General features: G+C 42.0%; 1 protein-coding gene across 1 annotated transcript in view; it reads left to right on the top strand.

Moving 5' to 3' along the window:
• The window catches only part of AGPAT5 (1-acylglycerol-3-phosphate O-acyltransferase 5), a 127744-nt gene that overhangs the window by 38927 nt on the left and 64772 nt on the right, over positions 1-24045 (top strand). The window contains exons 3-5 of the mRNA XM_075338462.1: positions 334-449; positions 1233-1322; positions 21191-21281. Of these exons, the coding sequence (XP_075194577.1) occupies positions 334-449; positions 1233-1322; positions 21191-21281 (297 nt within the window). The remainder of the gene's footprint in view (positions 1-333; positions 450-1232; positions 1323-21190; positions 21282-24045) is intronic.

Raw genomic sequence — 24045 nt, 5'->3', positions numbered from 1 at the left:
TACAGTGGTGAGTGAACCATCAGCGATAAATTGCTAGTATGTTGCTATTGTTGGTGAGCTGTGTATCCATTCATGTTAAAGGGATATGCTGCTGACAACAATGTAACGGATTTCCTATGAGTAATCGAACAAACAAGCAATTATGCAGAGGCTTTCATCTTATTTCACCATGTACTATGAAGTAATTGAGACTGTGATCTTCTACAGATGCATAGTGAATGCCAGGAATCACTTTTCTGTGATTGGGATATTATTTGAGCTGTCGGTGCTGACAAGGTGGTTGTAGCGGCGAGTCAGGATGCGGCCTATAATGTACTGTTGTCTTTTTTGCAGTTGACTGGATCATTGCAGACATGATGGCGGTACAACAAAATGCTCTGGGACACGTTCGCTATGTTCTGAAGGATGGTCTGAAATTTCTTCCCCTGTACGGCTGGTATTTTTCCCAGGTAATTCATGTTGTTACCATGGAACATTTTATTTTGGATTATTCTCTACGTCCAAAGACAAAAATAAATGTAGTCAACCTGTTCATATTTTCTGATCTTACACCTGCTAAAAAGATGAATGAGCTCCACGTATAGCAGGCATGGTTTGTTAAAACACACTTGTAAGTTGTACGAGACTATGCAAGCCCTGCATCTTGGCAGCACATTCACTTACATTAATAGAATCAATTAGATGAAAATGCAAACTGACTACAAATGAATTATTAACCTATAGGGCTGACCTTAAGCGGGCATGGACGTATTATTGAACACTTTAACCATCAAACATCCCCTATCGCCATTGTATCAGTGATAAACCTTATATCCTTTGGAGGCAAGGTGTTTATATGGATTGTCGGACCACACCATACAGACTGCGCTCACTCGGCTGTTACCGGCACTCTCATAGTGTTCTGGAGCCACAGGGCACATTCTAGAGTGTCACTACATATATACTGTTCACCACTCACATGCAGATATATTGAGGGTCTTGAATCTCATAGTTTGTTTTCCAGTGCATGGTTAAAGGTTTTCATAGACCTCCATACGACACAACGCAGCAGCAAACTAGGCACACTCTCTACTTGGCTATTCTTATTTTTTTTTTCTTGGTTGTAAAAACAAAAACGAATTTACTAGAAGTCAGTTTTCATTAATAATCTTCAGAAAAACTTTTATTGTCCGATGGTGAAAATGTTTCACTTTGACAGTATTAATGCAGTGATCCTTAACTGTTTTTGACAGCATGGTGGAATTTATGTCAAGAGAAGTGCCAGGTTTAATGAGATAAGGATGAAGAGCAAGCTGCAGTCCCAGATGAAGGCGGACACTCCAGTAAGTTCATATGTAGTCCTCTCAGCTGATATTTGGATTAATCTCCTTAGCATTGCTTATACTTTGTCTTTATTATAAAACTTGACTTTCAGCTACCAGAAACTTATTGGTAAGCTACATCCTTAAAGGGCATCTGTGAACCCAAGCTGACAGTATAAGCTAAGCATACACCGTTGTGAGGCCTATAGCCCCTATAACAATTGCAGCTTTAGTGGTATTATTGCTGCCCCTGCTCTGCAGAAAATGTCGTTTCATCAAACATATCCTTTTCCCACTGGGTTCCCTCACTGGTGATTGACAGCTCTGGCTTGCCTGAAGCAATAACTGCAGAGAAGCTCAAGCCACCGCTATCGATCGCCAGTGGAAAAGGCAGGGGAATGCAAAAAACAGTTGCTGGACTGCACTGCGCCTCTTCACCATGCCAAAGGTGCACTGAGCACCCTAATTAGCATGTCTGATTACACTTCAGTATCTGCAGTACAGAAGGAGCAGTTACACTACTAAAGCTGGGATTTTTATAGGAATTGTATGCGTACAGAGCTATGTGCTTATTTTCTTGTCTGTTTTGGCTCAGACACCATATAAAGCAGATCTGTCACCAGAAAGTATAATACAAACTGCATGCATTATTGAATGAACCTCTTGGGCCTGATGAGTGGTGTACGCTAAACCCTTAACGACTGTGAGCAGTAAAATTACGTCATAGTGGTCAGAGTGTTAATCTCCCCCGGCTGCTGCCGGCAGCCAGGGGAGATCGGCGCACATCTCAGCTGATTTGTACAGCTAATGTGTGCCTGCTAGGCAGGAGCAAAATCCCTTTCCACCCGTGCCTTTTAACGCCTTAAATGGCGCTGACAGTGCCATTATAATAGCGATCACAATATAACGTTACTCACAGGCCGATACCGGAAGTCATGTGACGTGATCACGTGGATCCGGTGGTTGTCATGGTAGCACAGGGTCATGTGATGACTCCTGTGCTCACATGACTCAGATCCTGTAAGAAACAGCCGAGTGCTGCTTGTTACAAGAGATGATCATTTCTTCTTGGTCTGAGCGGTGCTGCTCTGATCAGAAGAAATGAATGAGCGATCAGACTGCTGATCGTTCTAACCCCTAGGGGGACTAGTAAAATTAAAATAAAGTTTTTTTAATTTTTTAAAAAACAAGGTTCAAATCACCCTCCATTCGCCCCATTGAAAATCAAAGGGTTAAAAAAATTGAAATTTGGTATCGCCGCGTTCAGAAATGACCGATCTATGAAAATATAAAATCAATTAATCTGATCAGTATGCGGCGTAGCAGCAAAAAAAATTCCATACGCAAAATTACGTTTTTTTTGGTCGCAACAAATTTTGTGCAAAATGCAATAACAGGCGATCAAAACTTAGCATCTGTGCAAAAATGGTACCATTAGAAACGACAGCTCGAGACACAAAACATAAGGTGTCGCTGATCCCAAAAAATGAGTGCTATGGGTTGCGGAAAATGGGGCAAAACGTACGCCACTTTTTTCAAACTTCTGAATTTTTTTAACATTTTTTTTACCCCGAAATAAAAGGAAACTGATGCATGTTTGGTATCTATGAACTCACACGGACATGAGGCATCACCATAGTGAACACTGTGAAAAAAAAAATCTCAAAAAGAATAGTGCAATCCCACTTTTTGTTTGCAATTTTTCCACATTTGGATTTTTTTTGCCGTTTTCCAGTACACTATATATGGTAAAACTCATGGTTTCATTTAAAAGTGCAGCTTGTTCCGGAAAAATACGAGCCCTCACATTACCATATTGACTGAAAAATAAGTTACGTCTCTCAGAAGAATGGCAGGAAAAAAAAACAAAAAACGGAAAGCGCGAAATCGGCCAGTCGTGAAGGAGTTAAAGTTGCTCTTTTCCGGTGGTTAATTCAGTCTTGTCCCATCTAGCCTGAGTGTTCCCCCTCCTCGTTGATGAGATTTCACTGTTCAGTACAAGCTGGGCCTGACAGTCAGGCTGGCCGGGGAGGGATTGAACACACTTGCACTCATAAACTTACTCTTTTGCTGGACTCCTAAAATGCTCATTTAAAGAAGTGATTCACCTGCAGTATATTTATTATTTGCTAGATCGATATGTTGAGAAACTGTTTCTCTCAATTACCTTATGTTGGCAATAGTGCCTGTGAGAGACGCTATTGCGGACTGGTGTTCCCCATCGCGTGACCCTGGGCTCCCTGACCTCGGGGATCTGGTGATGTCACGTCAAGTTCCGAACCATGTGACACCCCCGCGGCCGTCTTTCTTAGTCACTGGGTTGTGGGCGGTGTTTCACGGCTCAGCACAGCCCAGCGTGACAGCCCATCAGCTCCCTCCTCCCTCACAGCAGAGCACCGCAAGCAGGCGGGATGCTGGGCTGTGGCGAGCGGTTAAACACCGCCCACAGCCCAGTGACTCCGGAAGACTGCGGCCGGCCGCGGGGGTGTCACATGGTTCGGAACTTGACGTGACATCACTGGATCCTCGAGGTCAGGGAGCCTGGGACACTCACAGGCACTATTGCTAACATAAGGTATTTGAGAGAGCGTTTGTTTCTCAACATAATATTTATCTAGCGAATAATAAATATGGGTGAACCACCCTGTTAAATGTCAGGACTATGTAGCGATCCTACCATAGATTTTCAAAGAAAGTACATCAGCCTCATCAGGTCTAACAGATCTAATTAAAATGTATGCAGATTGTATTGTTAAATCTGTTTAATGGATCCTGTTTAAGTAAATTTCCTTATTTTGTTGCAGTTCAGTCTAATGCCTCATTGGACTGTGGAATGCCGGCAGGGCAAGGTACGATGGGAGTTAAGCCATTAGTTGCTTGATGTTCCCTGGACATTACTAGCACCTCCAGGGGAGGCTCTCGTGTGTATCCCTATGTCTACTCTATGTAAATGAGTACACGCTGCTGATGGCTATCTGCTGTCTATGACCAGAGGCAGTCCTGGAGAAACACATGCTTCTGTTCATTGCATATTTCCACTTATATTTCCACTTTGACGAAAATGTCATCAAACCGTTAATATTTTGGAATAATCTGTTCTGGATCTTTTATAGTGCTGTAGGGCTTCTGCGATCATGCAGGTCTTTGGAGAAAATGGGTTCCTTGTGTACTGCGTGTTTTTTAAATATTAATAAAACGGATACATAAAAATAGAAACGTGTGCTAGAGTATGTCTCTATTCGAGGCACCCCTGATTGTAAGAGGCACCGCTGGGGAGTCTGTAATCGCCAAAGGCATTGTAATTCTGTAAGTGACTGCAGTAACCTTACAGGAGACTAAAGAGAAATTAAGCCATATTTTTCATTTAGACATAGACTTTCAGCTCTTATGACGGACCAAGATACCTGAGTCATCTGGCAAAGCCCCTGAAGAACCGTTTGAGAAGCTCAATGCGAAACTAAAGGTGCATTTACATTGCACAGTCATCGAGAGCGAGCCTTCCTTTTCCAATAATACTGCCGTCTAAACAGGCTTCCGATCACTCTATATAAACAAGCAAAACATTCTTCCGTTGCTTGAAATTTTGTTTTCTCCAAGAGCCCATCATTCTCCATAGCGTTTTATCCTTTTGTAAACACCACAATGGCAGCCTGTGCACACTGAACCATCCATTATCAGTGTGCAGCTGACGTATGCACGGACTATGTGAATGTCTATTAAACGACCGCCGACCAGTAAATATTTACTGATTGATCATTTAACACCGCAAAAATGGTAAAATGTGAAGGCAACCTAACTGGCATGGGGCGAATGTGTCATTTATTGTGAAGATGATGCCGTGTGTTCATAAGCACACAAACAACCTAGCTATGTATGACAGATCTAGAGATCTACAGGTAGTTTTAGATGTGAGAAGGAAAAAGGGAACGATCCGGCACAAGTCCTCCTTATGTTAAAACATTCGAGTCTTTATTTAAACATTATTAAAAACCATAGTGAAGGCCGAAAAAATCGCTTAAGTGGTAAAGTACAGTTCATGAGGGCTTTACGCGTTTCGGACTAATAATAAAACCAACGAGTCCTTAATCATAAGTGATCATAATCTTATGATTAAGGACTCGTTGGTTTTATTATTAGTCCGAAACGCGTAAAGCCCTCATGAACTGTACTTTACCACTTAAGCGATTTTTTCGGCCTTCACTATGGTTTTTAATAATGTTTAAATAAAGACTCGAATGTTTTAACATAAGGAGGACTTGTGCCGGATCGTTCCCCTTTTTCCTTCTCACATCTTCGTTACCGGCTGGGATAGACCGTTGGATTCCAGGCACCCGCAAGGCTGAGCAGTCCGGGCAGCAGGTGAGCTGAAGATACTACCATTTACAGGTAGTTTTAGGCCTGGCTCATTTAGCCTCATTTCTCACAGTCGTTGTCACTTTAATTCCATATGAAGTATCTGTCACAGTCTGTTCTGTTTGTCTATAACTCAAAGCGGAAAGAACGTCTGAGGGTCTTTAATGACTGAATTAGCACAGAATATTCTAATCTGAATGTCAAAAAGCGGCGGAAACGTGATTACAAACAGCATGAAATTCATGCCCTAATATTTAAATGTGATTTTTATTTATTTTTTTTTCTCTTGCATAACTTAAAGCGCCACTCCAGTGTGTGTCTGTTTGTTTTGTGTTTTTTGTTTTTTTTTTGTTTTTTTGTTTTTTTTTTTTTTATATAGCACTGTAGTGGTGATTTTTAATTTTAAGGTACCTGCCTCCAATCATTTACCCTCTAACGTTTGAACCTTTTTATCGGTGCTGCTAGGATCCCGTGGTGACACCTTGTGACCACCACTTCTTGCTGGTCAGAAATGGTGAAGGGGGAGCAGTACAGTGCTCAGTACTCAAAATGATGAGTGAACACTACGATGCTCAAGTGCTCTTTACTGGAGTCAAGGAGGTCAGACACTCAACTCAAGGAAAGAGTATAATGGTCAATGATTTGGAAGGAAAGTGGAGTTTTTTTTTTCTTTTGTTTTCTTGGGACACACTAAATTCGAAAACCTTGTTTTTACCTCCAGTGAGAGCCATTCAGACTACAAGGGACTCACCGGAGTGCCTGCTCACATCATTCAGTGAAGCAAGACTGTGTTTCCGTTTGATTTTTCACGAATGACACACCCAAACCCCCTTGATACTCGGTCGAGTACACAAGCACCTCGATCCTCAGTCAAATAATTAGGCTCACCCATCATTTTAGGGTATGTGCGCACGTGTGCGTATTACATGCAGTTACGCTGCGTTCTGCACCGCAGCGTAACTGCATGCGTCCTGCGTCCCCTGCACAATCTATGGAGATTGTGCAGGAGCCGTGCGCACGTGGCATGTTAGAACGCAGCGATTCGGCTGCTTGCCGAATTGCTGAGTTCTAAGAAGTGACTTGTCACTTCTTTCGTGCGGTTTGCATGCTGTCTATAGGGAGAGGCAGCATGCAGAGCGCACGAATCTGCCGGCACCATGCGCTTCAGAACGCAGCTTTTTAGCTGTGCTCTGAAGCGCACATTTTCGGTGCGGTGCTGAGCGCACACGTGCGCACATAGCCTTAGTCACAGACTCTCAATAAATTTCTGAGAGCCAGAACGAGTCTCTCATAGGCTTGCACTGAACAGTGACCCTGGCTTGCTCCTTGAAACACTGGAGCAGCCAGCAGGTCACAAACTGCCTGATGCCAATGGGAGCGATGGTAGAAGGTGAAGGCAGCAGCTGAGTATAGGACTAGGCTCAGGGAGCTTAGATAAGAAACACTACTCCAGTGGAAAGAACAAAAATCCTTTGTGTGGTGCTTTAAGTATTGAAGTGTAACGTCATAACCATTTATAACAAACTACAGTCATGGCCAAAGTTTGGCGATTGGAAACCAAAATTTGTGTCAATGTTTCATAGTTTCATAGTTTCATAGTTTTTAAGGTTGAAGGGAGACTCTATCTAGTTCAACCTGTAGCCTAAATGTTCATTTCAATTATAGTAGCTATTTGCATTAATGCTAGATTATGAAGAGTGACTCAACAAATTGCAAAGAAATTGCAAAGTCGTTCCTTGCCATGGAAAATTACCTTACTCACAAAAACAGCTTTTACAGAATTTCAGTACTGCCACAAAATGACCTACGGCTGGCATCATTCCAGTGATGTTCTTGTTGGCTCAGGAGACATTGTAAACGAGGACAAGGCATCTGATGTCATTGTCACGCTGACTGAATTATAAAGGCAGACTGGTTTATTTAAGATGTCTGGTGTTTGAAATCATTGCAGTCTATTAACCATGGCTACCTTCATGTAAAGAAGTACAGTCAGCATTGGTTTGCATCAAAAGAGCTTTACTGGCAAGGCCATTGCTGCTTATAAGATTGCCCCTAAATCAGCCATTTATCGGATTAACAAGCTCTTCAAAGCTTGAGGTTCAGTTACTGTCCAGAAGGATTCAGGGCACCCAAGAAAGTCCAAGTGACATGACAGCCACCTTAAGAGGATTTAGCTACGGAATCAGTACAACATCAATGAAATTCTTGTCTGGGAATGGCAATAGGCAGGTGTCAGCGCATCTTGAAGCACTGTGAGGGAAAGGCTTTTGTAGACTTAACTGGTGTCAAGAAGGACAATAAAGAAGTCACTTCTATTCAAACCAAACATCAAGGACACACTGACATTATGCAGGATGTACAGGGGTTGGACTGGGTTAGTGTTTACTCTGATCAAGCCCCCTCCAGCATGTTTGGGTCAGCTGGAAGATTGTGTGGAGAGAGCGCTTCCATGAGAGCGGTCATGCTAACAGTAGAGCATCCTGAGACCATTAACGTGAAGGTTTGGTTTCCATCCAAGGGAGTGAGCTCCCTCTTCTTTTTTTTTTTTTTGCCTAAGAACATTGCCATGAATAACGAGTGATCCTACAAGAGCACCTTCTCCAGAAGCAATCACGTTGGAACAATTTTCCTCCTTGATGGTGCACCATGTCAGAAGGCAAAAGTAACAAGTGGCTCAGTGAATAAAACATTGAAATGTTGGGTCCATAGCCAGGAAATTCCTAGATCTCAATCTGAAATTGTGATAAACTCCAAGCACCGATTACACAGGAATGGGTTGCCATTAGAGTTGATCGAACCCGCGAAAAACTGTGACCGGCAGATCACAGCCAGATTTTAGAGTCCGATCTGCTCCGGAATCCGGTGCCCATATAAGTCAAAGGGGACAGGAATCCGGAGATTCAAAACGTTTGTGGAGGGGATAGGGGGGTAGGAGGAGGGCGGCATACTCACCGAGGCTGTGTCATGGCGGCACATGCCTTCCAGGTCACTCTTTTCCCTTCTGGAGCAGACAACTCAATATTCATTGTTTTGCCCGCCCACCGGCACGTGTAATTGGTTGCAGTTAGACGCGCCCCCACCCTGAGTGTCAGAAGACTGAAACCAATCACAGGCGACAGGATGGCCGGTGGGCGGGAAAAGCAGTGTATCTTTCGCAAGTGTGACTCCGGCTTTTTTTTTTTTTTTTTTTTTTTTTAGATTAATTGAAGGAAAAAAAAAAAAAAAAAAAAAAAAGACATGCAGTTCCCCCTAATTTTCATCCTTAGCCATAACGCCAGCTGGGGGCTGGTATTCTCAACCCGCAGCCGCCCGGTATTGCCGCATCTATTAATATGACAATCCTGGTGCAATACCAGCCATTCCCGTTGGCCTGATGCGGTGCCAATCGGGGTAATAAGGGGTTAATAGCAGCACACAGCTGCTACTAAGCCCATGGTTTGTGATTGCACAGGAGTCGATCAGATACCTGCATCACAAACCTGTAAATAAACATACATATACAGTGGTACCTCGCTTAACGAGTAACCCACTTAACGAGAATTTCGCTTAACAAGCAAAGCTTTCTGTAAATTTGTAACCCGCTTTACGAGAAAGCTTTGCTGTACGAGCGAAATCCTCACATCACACACTTCCGGTTCCGTCCATCCACCGAGCTCTAACCCGCACTTGCAGTCCACACAAACACACATGCACGCACGCACACACGTACAGTATTATGCTCACCTTACCTTCCGTTCCACCGCCGGTCTCCTGGTTCTTGTAGTTCCCGGGTACATCGCGGCGAACTACAAGTACCATGAGGCCGGCGGTGGAACGGAAGGTAAGGTGAGCATATAATATCTGTACCTTCCGTTTCATCGCCGGCCTCCTGGGTCCTGTAGTGCGCCGCTCTGCTCTGCTCCAGGCATCGGCATCCATAGCAACGAAGCAGGAACTTCCTGGTTCCTGTCACCGCTTGTGAAAGGCAGCACGCTGGCCAATCAGAGGCAAGCGGCTCTGCTTTGACGTCAGCTCTCTGGCAGAAAGTTCCGCCCTCGTCGTTATGGTTACAGGACGGCGATGGGACGGAAGGTAAGGTGAGCATATAATGTATGTGCGTGTGTGTGTGTGTGTGTGTGTGTGTGTGTGTGTGTGTGTGTGTGTTGATAGAATAGGGGACCAGGATGGGACATTTAACACATTGTGGAATGAATTGTCAGCATTGCAATGATTTCCTATGGGAAATCTTGCTCTGCTGAACGAGTAACTAGATTAACAAGCACAGTCCCAGAACGGATTGTTCTCATTAAGCAAGGTTCCACTGTAGAAAAATCCTTTATTTGGAATAAAGTACCAAACGCATACCCTGCTTCTCCTCTTTATTAACCCCCAACACCCTGCAGGTCCGGCGTAATCCACACTAGGTCTCGCGACGACACATCCAGCTCTGCTACATCTCAGAGCGAGCAGCCATAGAGAAGGCTGCCAGCTCTGAGTGTAGCCTATGACTGAGCTGCGATGACTGCAGCAGACACTGTCACAGGCTGGGGGTGCGACAGACTGTAATCAATCAGACGAGAGGACTGCCGGTGGGCAGGGAAAACACTGAAAGCTATGTGTATGCGATTATACAGTACAGGAAGTGAATACGTGACCCAGAAGCAGTGTGCCACCATAATAGTCTCGGTAAGAATGAAACGCACTTATTTCTTCTTTTGTTTATTTTTAATTTAATTGCCGAATCCGGATCATGCACCTTGAATCCCGCACCCGGGTCCGGCACCCAAAAATCGTTGAAACCGCGCGGATCCCGACTTTTATAGTCCGGATCCGCTCAGCCCTAGTTACCATCAGTCAGGATTCGGTCCAGACGTTGGTCCGAATACAGAGTCTTGAAATGAAGAATACTTTAAATATTGAATCTTTTACATAATCTTGATGTATTGGCTAGTAAAAGATTATGAAACCTATGAAACTCTTCTAATTTTACGTCAGCAATAATGGAAAGGTCTGACTTTAGAAGATCTAAAAACACTGAAGCAGGAATCTTTGATATCCAAAATTTGTCTTTATCAAAACTTTTTGGCCAGGTCTGTAGTAATAATTATTATTATTTATTAATATATTATTCTAGACACCATAGCGTCTGTATGTGTAATTCAGTCAATCAGGTTGACTTGTGGGTTAGTAGGGCGCGTGATTTGGTTATGGAAGGTTAATCTCCAATCTTTTCACAAATCTAAAAATAAGTGATAACTTGATGAAGAAGCATAAGAACGACAGTTTCTCCTAGTTCTAAATTCCAAGTTGAAGATGTATTTGTTGGACCTGGATGTTTTTTAAGCAGTCCTCATCAATCACAAATACTACATTGTGGCTTTTCATAGTAGTTCTGGAAACCTAATAATTTGTGGGGGGGATGCTCCCCTCTACTCTGTTGCTCTTGTGCACATCATAGAGTAGCTAAAGGACTGAATGAAAGTTTATATTTGGTTTCTTATCTTCATTGCAGTGATAATGGCTTCTAACAGTTGTTAATTTCCTCTACAACTAAGAAGGCTTTAGCACCTGCTCTTCTTTTTAAAAGAGTTTTAATATTTTCCCCTGCATCATTTTGCCCAGTTATTTGCAGGCAAAAAGAAATGCCCTCAGAAAAGCTTTTGCAGTGATCTATGGCAAGACTAATATGTCCAATCAGGTAAGAGATCTGGCTGTAGGCATCTGCTGTGATTCCAAATACATGCGGAAGAGACTGCTGCTGATGGGCCCTGTGCGCACACGGCGTTTTTATCCGCTTTTTTTGCGTTTTTGCTGCAGACATTTCTTGAGAAAATGGTTGCAACCTTTCTGCAGACATTCCCCAGCAAAACCTATGGGGAAAAAAATAGCTGTGCGTACACTGTTTTGTTTTTTTCTCAAGAAAATTCTTTCTGCAGAATTTCTTGAGAAAAATTACCATGTCACTTCTTTTCTGCTGCGTTTTTTGCCATAGATAATGGTAAAAAAAACCACAGGGACCAACCTGCGGAAAAAACGGGGTAACGCATGCGGTTTTCGGTGCGTTTTTTTAATGCAAGTGCGCTAATCTTTCAGACTCAAGAAATTTCTTGAGAAAAATCCTTTTTCTAGTGCGCACAGGGCCTTAAATATACCTACTCTGGACACACAGCTCTTCTGTCGTTCCCCCTCCTCACAGTAGGTGTCAGTAGTGAAATCTGTGTGTGTGACCTGGGGAGGCGAGCTGAGCTGTGTCTGGTATAGATGCAGAACGGTGTATGTAAAGACACAGCTCCGCTCTCCTTTCCCTCCCCACGTGGTCAGTGCTGTGAGATGGGAGCTGCAGAGTGTCATATACAACATCTATTCTGTGTACCAGGCCATTATTTCCTGATGCCTGGGATAGATGTGGATCGGTGTAGTACAGTACTGCTGTCCTCCCTGCACTTGTCAGCAGTGAGATCTCATTGTGATCAGGTTAGACACACTAGCCTCATCTCACCCTCTGGTTCCAACCATCTCAAAGGAATTTTTCTTCAAGCATAATTTTGCATGCTTATGATTGTGAATTATGGCACAGGGGAAAAGGGGTAAACAACCCCAAATAGGATCTTTAACAAAAAAAAGTCCTTAACCATCCTATGTCTCGTAAGAATCCACACAGGTGCTGAGAGATGTGGAGAATAGAGCACCCACTAGGGATTTCTGTGGAATCTGATGGCAGTCGATCACCAACATGGCCCAGTACAGTGCCAAGCAAAATGCACTTCATGTTCTCGTCTATGTTCTTCTACTAGAAAACTGGATGCTAGTTGATTTCCTTCAGCATCTGTAGCAACGTACATTAAATTTGATAGTTTAATACTTGTTGTGCCAGATGACATTTCCCATGACTTTTCCTGAAGATTGTAACTAAATTCTTCACATTATTTTACTTTTTTTACTTGATGTCATAGTGATTTCTCGGTGTTGTTGGCTTCATGTATCACTTGACAACACTTGATAAATCCCAGTTGTTTTATTTTCCCTAATATTAGTATCTCAGTAAATCAAATGCTGGGACTTAATATCACGGAATCCTTACTGTATGTTTGACACATTTAATCTGCAAAATATGAAATTGCAATCTTTGTAATGTCAATTCTGTTATTTTATGACAATTTATGGTAATATGAAAAGATTATTAGTAATAGTTTTAATAGTAGGAATGATAATATAGGGAAAATACTTCATGAATGATGTTTTTAGGTTCTTTAACCTGTTCACGACATTCGCCATACACACCCTTTAGGGAGGTAACGCATTAACATGTTGCAGTGTTAGTGACGTTCGTTTTCCTCCTTGTAGAAAAATAGTGGCAAGTGTCTTTGTTTTTGTTTTTTTTTTTTCTTTTCATTCAAAGTGTCTTCTACTTTTTTTTTCTTCCTCTACTTTTTAATTTTCTTTAGTAAATTTAATAAAAAAAAAAAAAAAATGGTACCCTTTACACTCACCTCACAAAGTACACATGTATAAAAGCACCACTAACACACACATCCCCACTGGCTAGAAGCATAAAGTAAAAATGGTGTGAATACGCTATTTAGCATAGTAGGCATATCATTGCCTCTTCTACTGAGTAGGGACCCCCCAGGAAGGCCCCCTTGGACCGAGGCCACCCCTTCAGCAATTGGTCAGATATGGAGTACACATACCGAAAATTGTTCTGGATTTCTCGGGCAACTCTGGAATCCAATTTGGCACTACATGCCTCACTGAAACTTGACTTTTTCAAATATTATTTATTTATTTATTTATTTTTTTTTGAGGATTTGATAGGGGTATGTGCACACGTAGTAGATTTTCTGCACACAAAACTTTGTCATGGCGATTGCAGGGGTTCTGGCATAGTACGCCCGCGATCACTCCCGGGTTTCCAGCTGGTATTACAGTTGGTACCCAGCTGTCACTGCCCTGAGCAGTACCCGTACCGCTCCTGGAATTTTATCCCACTGGATCCTGCAATCACAGCAGTCAGGAGGCAGAGAGGTATCGCTTACCTCTCCCTGGCGATTGGGTCCCTATAATGCAATCACAGGGACTCGATCACTGTCATGGTAACCTGGGGTTGTCACCATGACGACCCGGGATACTGAGCAATTGATCGCCTCACAGACCAGGCCGGATGCATGATGTGTGAGGCAAACTGTCAGTGCTGGCAAATGCAGTGATCAAGCACTGCAGTGGATTATATAAACGCAGGATAAAAAGCAGAAACAATTGACATGCTTCGTTTGTTTGTTTTTTGTTTTTTTTTTTGTTTTGGTTTTTTTTTTCTATGAAATCTTCAAGGAAGAAAAGAAAGTACACAGCTGGTCAGGATTCTCAGACTTTGCTGGCAGTTTTCCTTTCAGTTTTGATTAAAATCTGCCAGGAAAAAAAAGCATGAAAAAAGCAGCAAAAAAGCAATATGTGCACATAGCCTAACTCTTATGGTGGCCCAGACAAATGTGTACGCCCATCAATTTTTCACCCAAAATGCCACATCAATATGCCAGATGGACCCCTGTAAATGCAACAGAAATGATGACATTTTTGGTCATTGTGCTGCATATGTGCATAGTGGAAAAACAGAGCTTCCACAATACTAGAGTACTGATGTACACCATTATTTCATATGGCCAGAACATGGACAGGATTTGATTTTTTTTGCACTATAGTGATAATGCACAGTGTCCTCCATAAGACTATCCTAACTTTCTTTATAAATTTTGGCCAGTAGTTTAACACTTAAACAGGAAAAGTTGCTGAAGCGTAAACCCCTCAAAGGAATCTGAATAGTTGAAACTTTCATTTGAAAGGGAGGCTAAAATTCCAACAATACTTACCCAGTAAGATGACATGATACTGAATTAAACTGTACAAGCTGTGCGAGCGTTCCTCAGAGTACACACACAGATTTTGAAGACACCTGGCTCACCTCCCCTGAATGCCACTCTGTTATCTCCTCTACATAAAGGTCTATACCAGCATCCCACTTTTCAAGTTTGTCTGCCAGAGGTACAGTTGCATGCGGCATGGTGCGAATAAAAATTAGGCTTCTTCCTTAAGCCGCTAATTGGGCTATTCCTGAGAAAGGATGATAGTGGAGCCCAATGTAGTGACATGATGGTGGTCAAGTACGACAAAGGGATGTCATTTTGTCAACCACAATATACTGTGACATAAGTTCCCCTTCATTCATTGTCTGAGGTACGACAACAGAAGTCCCAAAGACAGATTCTATTCCTGATTTATAAAATTTTCATGGGAGGTGTAGATCTCCCAGATAAAGTCTTCTATCCATACAGAACAATGCAAAAAGCAAAAGTATGGTACAAGAAGTTTGCCATCCACATTGTATAGATGGCCCTCTACAATACTTTTTGTACTGTTTTGATGTGCAGGCAATACGGGGAGCTTACTTCAGTTTCAGGAGGTAGTCATCAAGGTCCTAAAATTTGGCAATCAGGAAGGTGAGGGTCCCAGTACTTCTGAAACTGATGGTGCCTGTATTGTACCAGGTCAACATTTTCCTAGTGAAGTTCCCCAAACTGTGATGAAGGGGAGAACGTAGAAAAGGTGCATATGCTTCAAGAGAGGAATACAAAAGGACACAATTTACCATTTATGAAACCTTCTGAGATACCTGGCATGTGCATTAAGGATTGCTTCAAAGCTTATCAGATGTCTATTTAATTGCTAAAATTGTTTTTACCCTATTGACACAGCGCCCTTAGTCTGATGTACTCCGCACAACTTGCAAATACCACCACATTAATTTGTGCACCAGTAAAACCAAAAGAATTTGTTATTACTGTATCTGTGCCTTTAGAAAATTCCTTCAGAGGTGTAGTTTCCTAAATGAGTTTACTTGAGGGGGTGTGGAGTTCCGTGGTTTAAGTACATTTGGAGCTTTCCAAAAGTGACATGGTGCCCACAGACAATTCCATCAGTCTGCGCTTCAAAACTTCACTCCTTTTTGAAGCTCGGCAGTGCTTCCAAACAATGGTTTCCCACCACATATGGCTTATCAGCGTGCTCAGGAGAAATTTTACGACAAATTTTGAGGTCCATTTTCTGTTGCTACTCCTGTGAAAATAGGATTTTTTTTTTAATTTTCACACTTCAATGTTGTACAATTCTGTGAATCACCTAGGGGTTCAAGGTGCTACCCACACATATAGACAAGATTCTTGAGGTGTCTAGTTTCCAAAATAGGGTCACTTCTGAGGGAGGGTTCCCTGTTTAGGTATATCTGCGTCTCTCCAAAAGCAACATGTCGTTCGCTTACAATTCCAGCCAGTTTTCTGTTCCAAAAGTCAAATAACTCTCCTTTTCTTCTTAGCCCTCCTATGTGCCCAAACAGTAGTTTTCCACCATATATGGGGTATCCAAGTACTTCGGAGAAATTGCACAACCAATTGTGTGGTGCATTTTCTCCTTTTACCCTGGTTAGAATGCTAAATTTGGGTAACCATTTTGTGGGGGCGAAAAAGCATATATGTATTTTTTTTTTTTTCCCCCTTCCACATTTGCATTAGTTCCTTTGAAACACTTGAAGGGTTAATAAACTTCTTGGATGTGGCCTTGAGCAGCTTGAGGGGCACAGTTTTTAGAATGGTGTCACTTCAAATGTGATTTGGGTCCCCCCCCCAAAAAAAAAAAAATTAAAAAATGGTTTTGTACATTTTGTTGGAGAAATTAAATTCCTGGTAATTTATTTCGTGTGACATAACTCTCTCTGGTCTGCGCATACATAAAAATACAAAGCTAGAACATTGCGAAATTTTCAATTTTTTGTTTTCTTCCTTAATTTCTGGTATTTTCACAAGTCAATGCAAAAAAATATTGTCCTAATTTTACCACTAACATGAAGTTACATTATGTCAGGAAAACAATCTAAGAATCTTTGGGATCTGTTAAAATATAGTATAGCTGCAATCAGAGCATCAAAAGGTAATGTCCCATACAGGGAGTGAATTTAAAAATGAAGCAAAAAAAGAAAAAAAAAAACCTAACACTAGTTAACCCGTTCGGTTAACGTGGTAAATAAACGTAGCAAAAACTTTGTCCAGCTGACCATAAAAGTGGACTAAAACGCTATAAAAAAAGTCATGTATAAATAAAAATGGGTCATTCCGTGTCAAGTGGACCAGTGGTCCCCACTCGACGTTCTCCGATTTTGCTGAAAATTTATAAGGATGTACATGTATGTTTGAAAAGAGGTTCTGTAAATTTTTAGGGCCAGATCTCAAATATATTGGGCACTGTTGACCTTTCACTGGAGGCCCCCCCCCAAGCCTGCGGCTTCAGCTAAGAGGATTTTGCAAACTTTGGCACATAGCCATTAGAGTTCTATACTGGCTATGATTCTGAAATTTGGCATACTAGCTCAACTTTTGCTGCTAAACGTGATAAAATTAGTACTGGCTATGACAAAACAATATTTCGGCCGCAATTTTGTGTCAAAGTAGCTTGCAAAACGCCTCGCATAAAATTTATGCCAAACTTTGCCCATATATAACTCAAGACCAAAAACCAATAGGAACTGGTGCTTTACCCTGTACAACAAACATCTTCATGACTTTGCATTGCTGCAATATCACGGTCAAAGCATATGTATTTGTGGAAATATTCACACCCACATATGATGAAAAACTTAAAAAAACACGAATTTTACCTATTTTTAGGTCAAATTTCCCAAAAAGGGTACCCCTAAAATATATTAATTCTGTTATCATTTGAAAGAGCACATTTTTCTCTACAAGGATCATTGGGGTTTTTTTTTTTTTGAGTCTCTCCATTTAAGAAAAGAAAAATGCCACTGAACATGGTGTTATGTATGCACGTAATGCATTGATTTTGTGTTTGATTTTCAGATTCTTATCACATGTTACAGAGTTGTATTGTTGCTAGCAATGTCTATTATAATCAAAAACCTATAAACCTATTGACTATTGTTACATTTTAATGCATATATTATTTATTTTTTAGTGATGGAGAATGAAATTGATGACGAATCGGCCCAGTGCTCTATTGGCCTTGCGAACAATTCAAAGTGCCACCTTAAGACATTCACCCATAGCAAGGATGAGTTGAAATTGTTTACAAGCTTTGGATTGGATGAACAGAAATTGCTGCGTCGACGAGTGGGACTAAATTTTGACGAACATTCACAAATCTGTTTACACCATGAAGCTTCATTCTTGACCAAATATGAGCATTTGCAAAAATCGTGTTGCAATCCTTTTGGCTTACCCGTGGATATTTCAGAGGAGAGATGCCAATGGATGTTAAGCTTGAATTTAGACTTTCAGGAGAACATTTCCATTCCATCTGGATCTGATTGAGAGGAAACTGGATCAGCTGATTTTTTTCTTTTAGCAAATTCTTTTCGACATGATACACACATCTTCTGGCCAGGCTTCACATCATTCTTTGTGAATTCGTTCAACTGGTCAGCTGCTAACAAATTGATAGCTCGCAAATTCTTTTTGGTGCTATGACCTTTCTTCCCAAAAGGATTGCAACACGATTTTTGCAAATGCTCATATTTGGTCAAGAATGAAGCTTCATGGTGTAAACAGATTTGTGAATGTTCGTCAAAATTTAGTCCCACTCGTCGACGTAGCAATTTCTGTTCATCCAATCCAAAGCTTGTAAACAATTTCAACTCATCCTTGCTATGGGTGAATGTCTTAAGGTGGCACTTTGAATTGTTCGCAAGGCCAATAGAGCACTGGGCCGATTCGTCATCAATTTCATTCTCCATCACTAAAAAATAAATAATATATGCATTAAAATGTAACAATAGTCAATAGGTTTATAGGTTTTTGATTATAATAGACATTGCTAGCAACAATACAACTCTGTAACATGTGATAAGAATCTGAAAATCAAACACAAAATCAATGCATTACGTGCATACATAACACCATGTTCAGTGGCATTTTTCTTTTCTTAAATGGAGAGACTCCAAAAAAAACCCCAATGATCCTTGTAGAGAAAAATGTGCTCTTTCAAATGATAACAGAATTAATTTATTTTAGGGGTACCCTTTTTGGGAAATTTGACCTTAAAATAGGTAAAATTCGTTTTTTTTTAAGTTTTTCATCATATGTGGGTGTGAATATTTCCACAAATACAAATGCTTTGACCGTGATATTGCAGCAATGCAAAGTCATGAAGATGTTTGTTGTACAGGGTAAAGCACCAGTTCCTATTGGTTTTTGGTCTTGAGTTATATATGGGCAAAGTTTGGCATAAATTTTATGCGACACGTTTTGCATGCTACTTTGACACAAAATTGCGGCCGAAATATTGTTTTGTCATAGCCGGTAATAATTTTATCGCGTTTAGCAGCAAACGTTGAGCTAGTATGCCAAATTTCAGCATCATAGCCAGTATAGAACTCTAATGGCTATGTGCCAAAGTTTGCAAAATCCTCTTAGCTGAAGCCGCAGGCTTGGGGGGGGCCTCCAGTGAAAGGTCAACAGTGCCCAATATATTTGAGATCTGGCCCTAAAAATTTACAGAACCTCTTTTCAAACATACATGTACATCCTTATAAATTTTCAGCAAAATCGGAGAACGTCGAGTGGGGACGATTTTTAAAACTGGTCCACTTGACACGGAATGACCCAAATGGTACTGCTGAAAACCTCATCTTGTCCCACAAACAACAAGTCACTATACAGCCCTCAGCTAAGAAAATAAAAGCTTAAAACTCTCAGAATACAGCAATGCAAAAACTATTTTTTTTTTTTCCTATCAAATAGTTTTTATGGTGTTTTAAAGAGGCAAAGCGTGAGAAATCAAACAAACAGTTTTACAACACTGAATAGTGGGTGCTTTTTTCTGTATATTATTTCAAATTAAGGATTTTTGGGTGTTTTTTTTTTTAATCTTTTTATGTACAGAGGATTAGTAATAGGGGGGGGGGGGTCTCAGACTCCTCCCATTACTAATCTAGGACTTAGTGGGAGCTGTGAGCTGACATTAAGCCCTTATTACCCAAATTGTCACCGCACCAGTGAAATCTGGAAGAGCTGGGTAAAGCGCCAGGACTGTCGCATCTAATGGATTTAGGTATTTGTAGGTGGGATGTGGCCCAATAAGCATGGTTCTCCCCAGCCTGAGAATGGCAGCCCCCAGCTGTTGGGCTTTATCATGACTGGGTCACAAAATTGGGGAGGACCGCATGTCGTGATTTTGTTTGTGTTGTGGTGTTTTTTTTTTTTTGGTTTTTTTTTAAATTAAAAAAATAAAAACTAATACGGCTTCTCCTATCTTTATACACAGCCAAGATAAGCGCACGGCTCGGGGCTGTAGCGGTATAGCTGTATACGTTATCTGTGCTGGGTATCATAATATGGGGGGGACCCTACACCAAATATTTATTTTTACACCACGATAGTGATCCGCAGACAGCACCTGTGATTTAATTGCAGTCAGACGTGCCCCCCAGCCTGTGTGACTGTGTAAGATTGCAACCACTCACAGACACCAGGACTGCCGGTGGGCAGGGAAAGCCGTGCATATGGATGAGCAATAATAGGCGGCCCCGAAAGAATGAGCGGCTGCAAGAGCTGTTACTGAAGCCTCTATGTATGAAGCACTTGCTCCTATCCCCCTTTACCTTCTACCATAAGTAATCACCGGATTCTGGTCCCCATAGACTTATATACAGTTTTTGTGCTGCTGTTTTGGATCTTTATAGTTATTAATTTGGCAAAGGGTTGGCGATTTTATTTATTTATTTTTTTTTTTTTTTTTTTTTTATGCACTATGCTGACAAACGTATATCTCAACATAAACCTGTTTTGGTTGTGTTCATCAGGAGTACTCCCAATATATCCCTCTAGACGACACATGCAGTTTCGGGGGGTGGGGGGGGAGGAAAACCACTAACAAGTTGATTTGTCTTCTACAATGCTGTAGAGGGTGAGAATGTATTGTTAGTTTAGTAGTTGTCTATGCTGTGTGAAATGTAATTGGACTTAGATGAAGTGCTTCTCAGCTGGTATTATAAGCATAGAACTCGCATATAAGAGGCCTATTTCTCAAAATTAAACATAGTTGCAGACAAATAAATCCATAGATGAAAAGACCTTGCATTCTCCGAGGATTATTCTGGGATAAGTCTACCAGGAAATCTGCCAAGAAATTGCATCTTGGTACTGAATGTTAGTAGATTAAATTGTTATGTTGGTGGTTACAATTGATATTATACCTGTACTGATAAATGCTAAAGTGTACTCGTCATTTTAATTTAATAAATCAATAGTACACATGAAAACAAGCAACTCTGTAATATTTCTTATCAGACGAATTTGCTTCTTTCTCTGCCGAAATTGATCAGTCATTAAATTTTCTCAATTCGGAGGTAACCTCTCTATTTGAAGACTTTCCCATTACTAAGATAGATGGCAGTTATTCCAGATGAAATCAGTTGATATGGATAAATATACTGACCATCATTCTGCCAATTAAGGTAATGGGAACAAGATCCTTAAATGATTTTACCTTGTGTTTTACAGATGTACCTTGTGATTTTCCCAGAAGGAACACGATACAATCCGGATATACCGAAGGTTATTGCTGACAGTCAAGCTTTTGCTATGAAAGAGGGTAAGTCAACACAAGTTACATTCTCAACTACCAAATACAGTGGAACCTCGGTTTACGAGTAACGTGGTGTGCGAGTATTTCGCTATACGAGCAAAGCTTTCCTTAAATTTGTAACTGTTTACGAGCAAGCTTTGCTGTACGAGCAAATACCGCACACCCTTCCGGCTCCGTACTTTCACCGCGCTCTGACACGCTCTTGCATTCTGCGCAAACACACGCACACACACATTATGCTCACCTTACCTTCCATTCCATCGCCGACCTCCCGGTTCTTGTAGTTCGCTGGTACAGGATGTGTATTGGGTAACCATCGTGACGATGGAGGAACTTCCGCTGTCAGCTGCTTATCAAAGGCGCGCTGGCAGTGGAAGCTCCGGCATCGGTCGTGTTAGTTACCAGATACACATCCTGTACTGGCGGATCAGAAGAACAAGTAGGCCGGCAAGGGAACTGTGTGTGTGTGGTGTGTGTGTGGTGTGTGTGTGGTGTGTGTGTGTGTGTGGTGTGTGTGTGTGGTGTGGTGTGTGTGTGGTGGGGTGTGTGTGTGTGTGGGGTGGGGTGTGTGTGTGTGTGGGGTGGGGTGTGTGTGTGTGTGGGGTGGGGTGTGTGTGTGTGTGGGGTGGGGTGTGTGTGGGGTGGGGTGTGTGTGTGTGTGTGTGGTGTGGTGTGTGTGGGGTGGGGTGTGTGTGTGTGTGTGTGGGGTGTGTGTGTGTGTGTGGGGTGTGTGTGTGTGTGGGGTGTGTGTGTGTGGTACAATAGGGGACCAGGATGGGACATTGCACAAGTTGTGGAACGAATTGTCTGAGCTTGCATTATTTCCTATGGGAAATTTTGGTTTGCAAGCACACTCCCAGAACGGATAGCTGAAACCCCAGAGATTTTCTGATGCTGGGGGGCGGTATTCACTTATTTCTGCCTGCAGTTTATAAACGGCAGAGCAGAATAAGTACCTTATTCTGCCGCAGTTTATCTCCGTAAGGCTGCTTTCACACCTCCGGTTTTAGCAGAGCCGGCCAATCCGGCTCTAAAACCTATGTAACTGATGCGGCGACAAAACCGCATCCTTTGCATAAGTTTTTGACATGCGGCCCATCCGTTTTTTGCCGCTTGCGGCACGCTACTGAGCATGCGCAGTGGAAAAAACTGCATGCGGTGGCCGGATGCGGTGTTTGCTGCAGGACGCCGCATGTGGCGTCCATAGGCATGGATTGCAAATCGCACCGCATCGGCCGGATGCGGCGCGATGCGGTTTTTTTTTTTTTGCCGGACAAAAAAATGTGCCAGGTAACGTTCCATCCAGCCGCCACATTGGCTAAATCTGCCGCATGCGGCAAAAAACGGACGGAACGCAAGCCCATGCGGCACAATACGGCACTAATGTAAGTCTATGCAAAAAAAAACGCAACCGGCGGCAAAAAAAAACCCGGTTGCGTTTTTTCTGCAAGCGCCGCATTGTGCCGCACAGGAAAAACCGGATGTGTGAAAGCAGCCTAAGGCTGTCGTAATGGGGGTTAAACTATTCAGGACATTGTGGGGGAGATTCATAAAGGTGCTTATACCAGAAATCTTGACAGTTAAGCTGTTTTTGGCGTTTACAGACCATCCTTGGCCAGCTACGCAGTTATCGACAGGGTCTGGCATATAGATGGGGCGTGGTTATATCAGCCAGTCAAATTTATCATGAAATACTCCACTGAAGTGGTGTGACTTCAAAAAATGTATGCCAATCCCTGGCTGGCATACGCTTCTGGCAAAGGCTCACACCACGTAATGTCTCAGGTCGGTGTACTCCAATGAGCTCTTCATTTAAGACTGGTATTTTATACACCAGTCTTAATGGTTTGCCTCCATTAGGTTAATACCAGTTCATCACACCTTACATGTCTTACACATCTGAATTTTGCTCTTTGTTGAGCGGTTTATGGCCAGTGAGCCAATTATCTTAAATTGCCACTTCTATGATGGTAAAGCATATAGTCCTCTCCTGATGCTTTCAGTAACTTAATGCTGGACTCCATCTCTAGTTTGTAGATGTCAGTCCAGTAGAGGACAGTTACGTTGGTGGGGCTGGGATTTCATATGCTGCGACTTAGTATTATAAAATTGTGGTCAAAGATTGCAGCAATGTGTGGTGGTTTTTTTTTTTTTTTCCGCTGCAGCATTTGAGGCAAACCTTTTATTTCTGTGCTGTGGATTTCTGCACAAAAGCAGCAAGTGACTAAAACCAAGCATCGTGCAATTGGCCAGTAGTTCCTTGTCATTCTGCAAGTATTGGGCTATGTGCACATGTAGGATTTTTTTTTTCTAAATTTTTCATGCATTTTTCCTTGCAGATTTTAATCAGTACTGCAGGGGAAAAACACATCACCCGCAAAGTTTGAGAATCGTGACTTGCTGTGCACACGCTTCTCTTTTCCTTGCAGATATTATTGCTAAAAAAAAGAAAACCATGTTTTTTTTTGGTTTTTTTTTCTCCTGCTTTTCTATAATCCACTGCAGAGCTTTTATCATTACAGTGGATTATACCGCAGCACTTTGCCTCACACACCATGCATACAGCATGGTGTGTGAGGCTCTTCGTAGCTCAGTAACCAGAGGTCGTCATGATGACCACCCAGGGTTACCATGGCCGTGATCAGGAACCCGATCGCCAGTGACAGGTAACAGATTCCTCTCCCTGCCGCCTGAAAGCTGCAAATGCATTGATCACAGCGTTCAGGGGGTTAAACTACCGGAAGGGGCACGGGCACTACTCTGGGCAGTG

Source organism: Anomaloglossus baeobatrachus, chromosome 3 (assembly GCF_048569485.1).
Source record: "Anomaloglossus baeobatrachus isolate aAnoBae1 chromosome 3, aAnoBae1.hap1, whole genome shotgun sequence".
Lineage (NCBI taxonomy): Eukaryota > Metazoa > Chordata > Amphibia > Anura > Aromobatidae > Anomaloglossus > Anomaloglossus baeobatrachus.
This window is presented reverse-complemented; position numbering and strand designations above follow the sequence as displayed.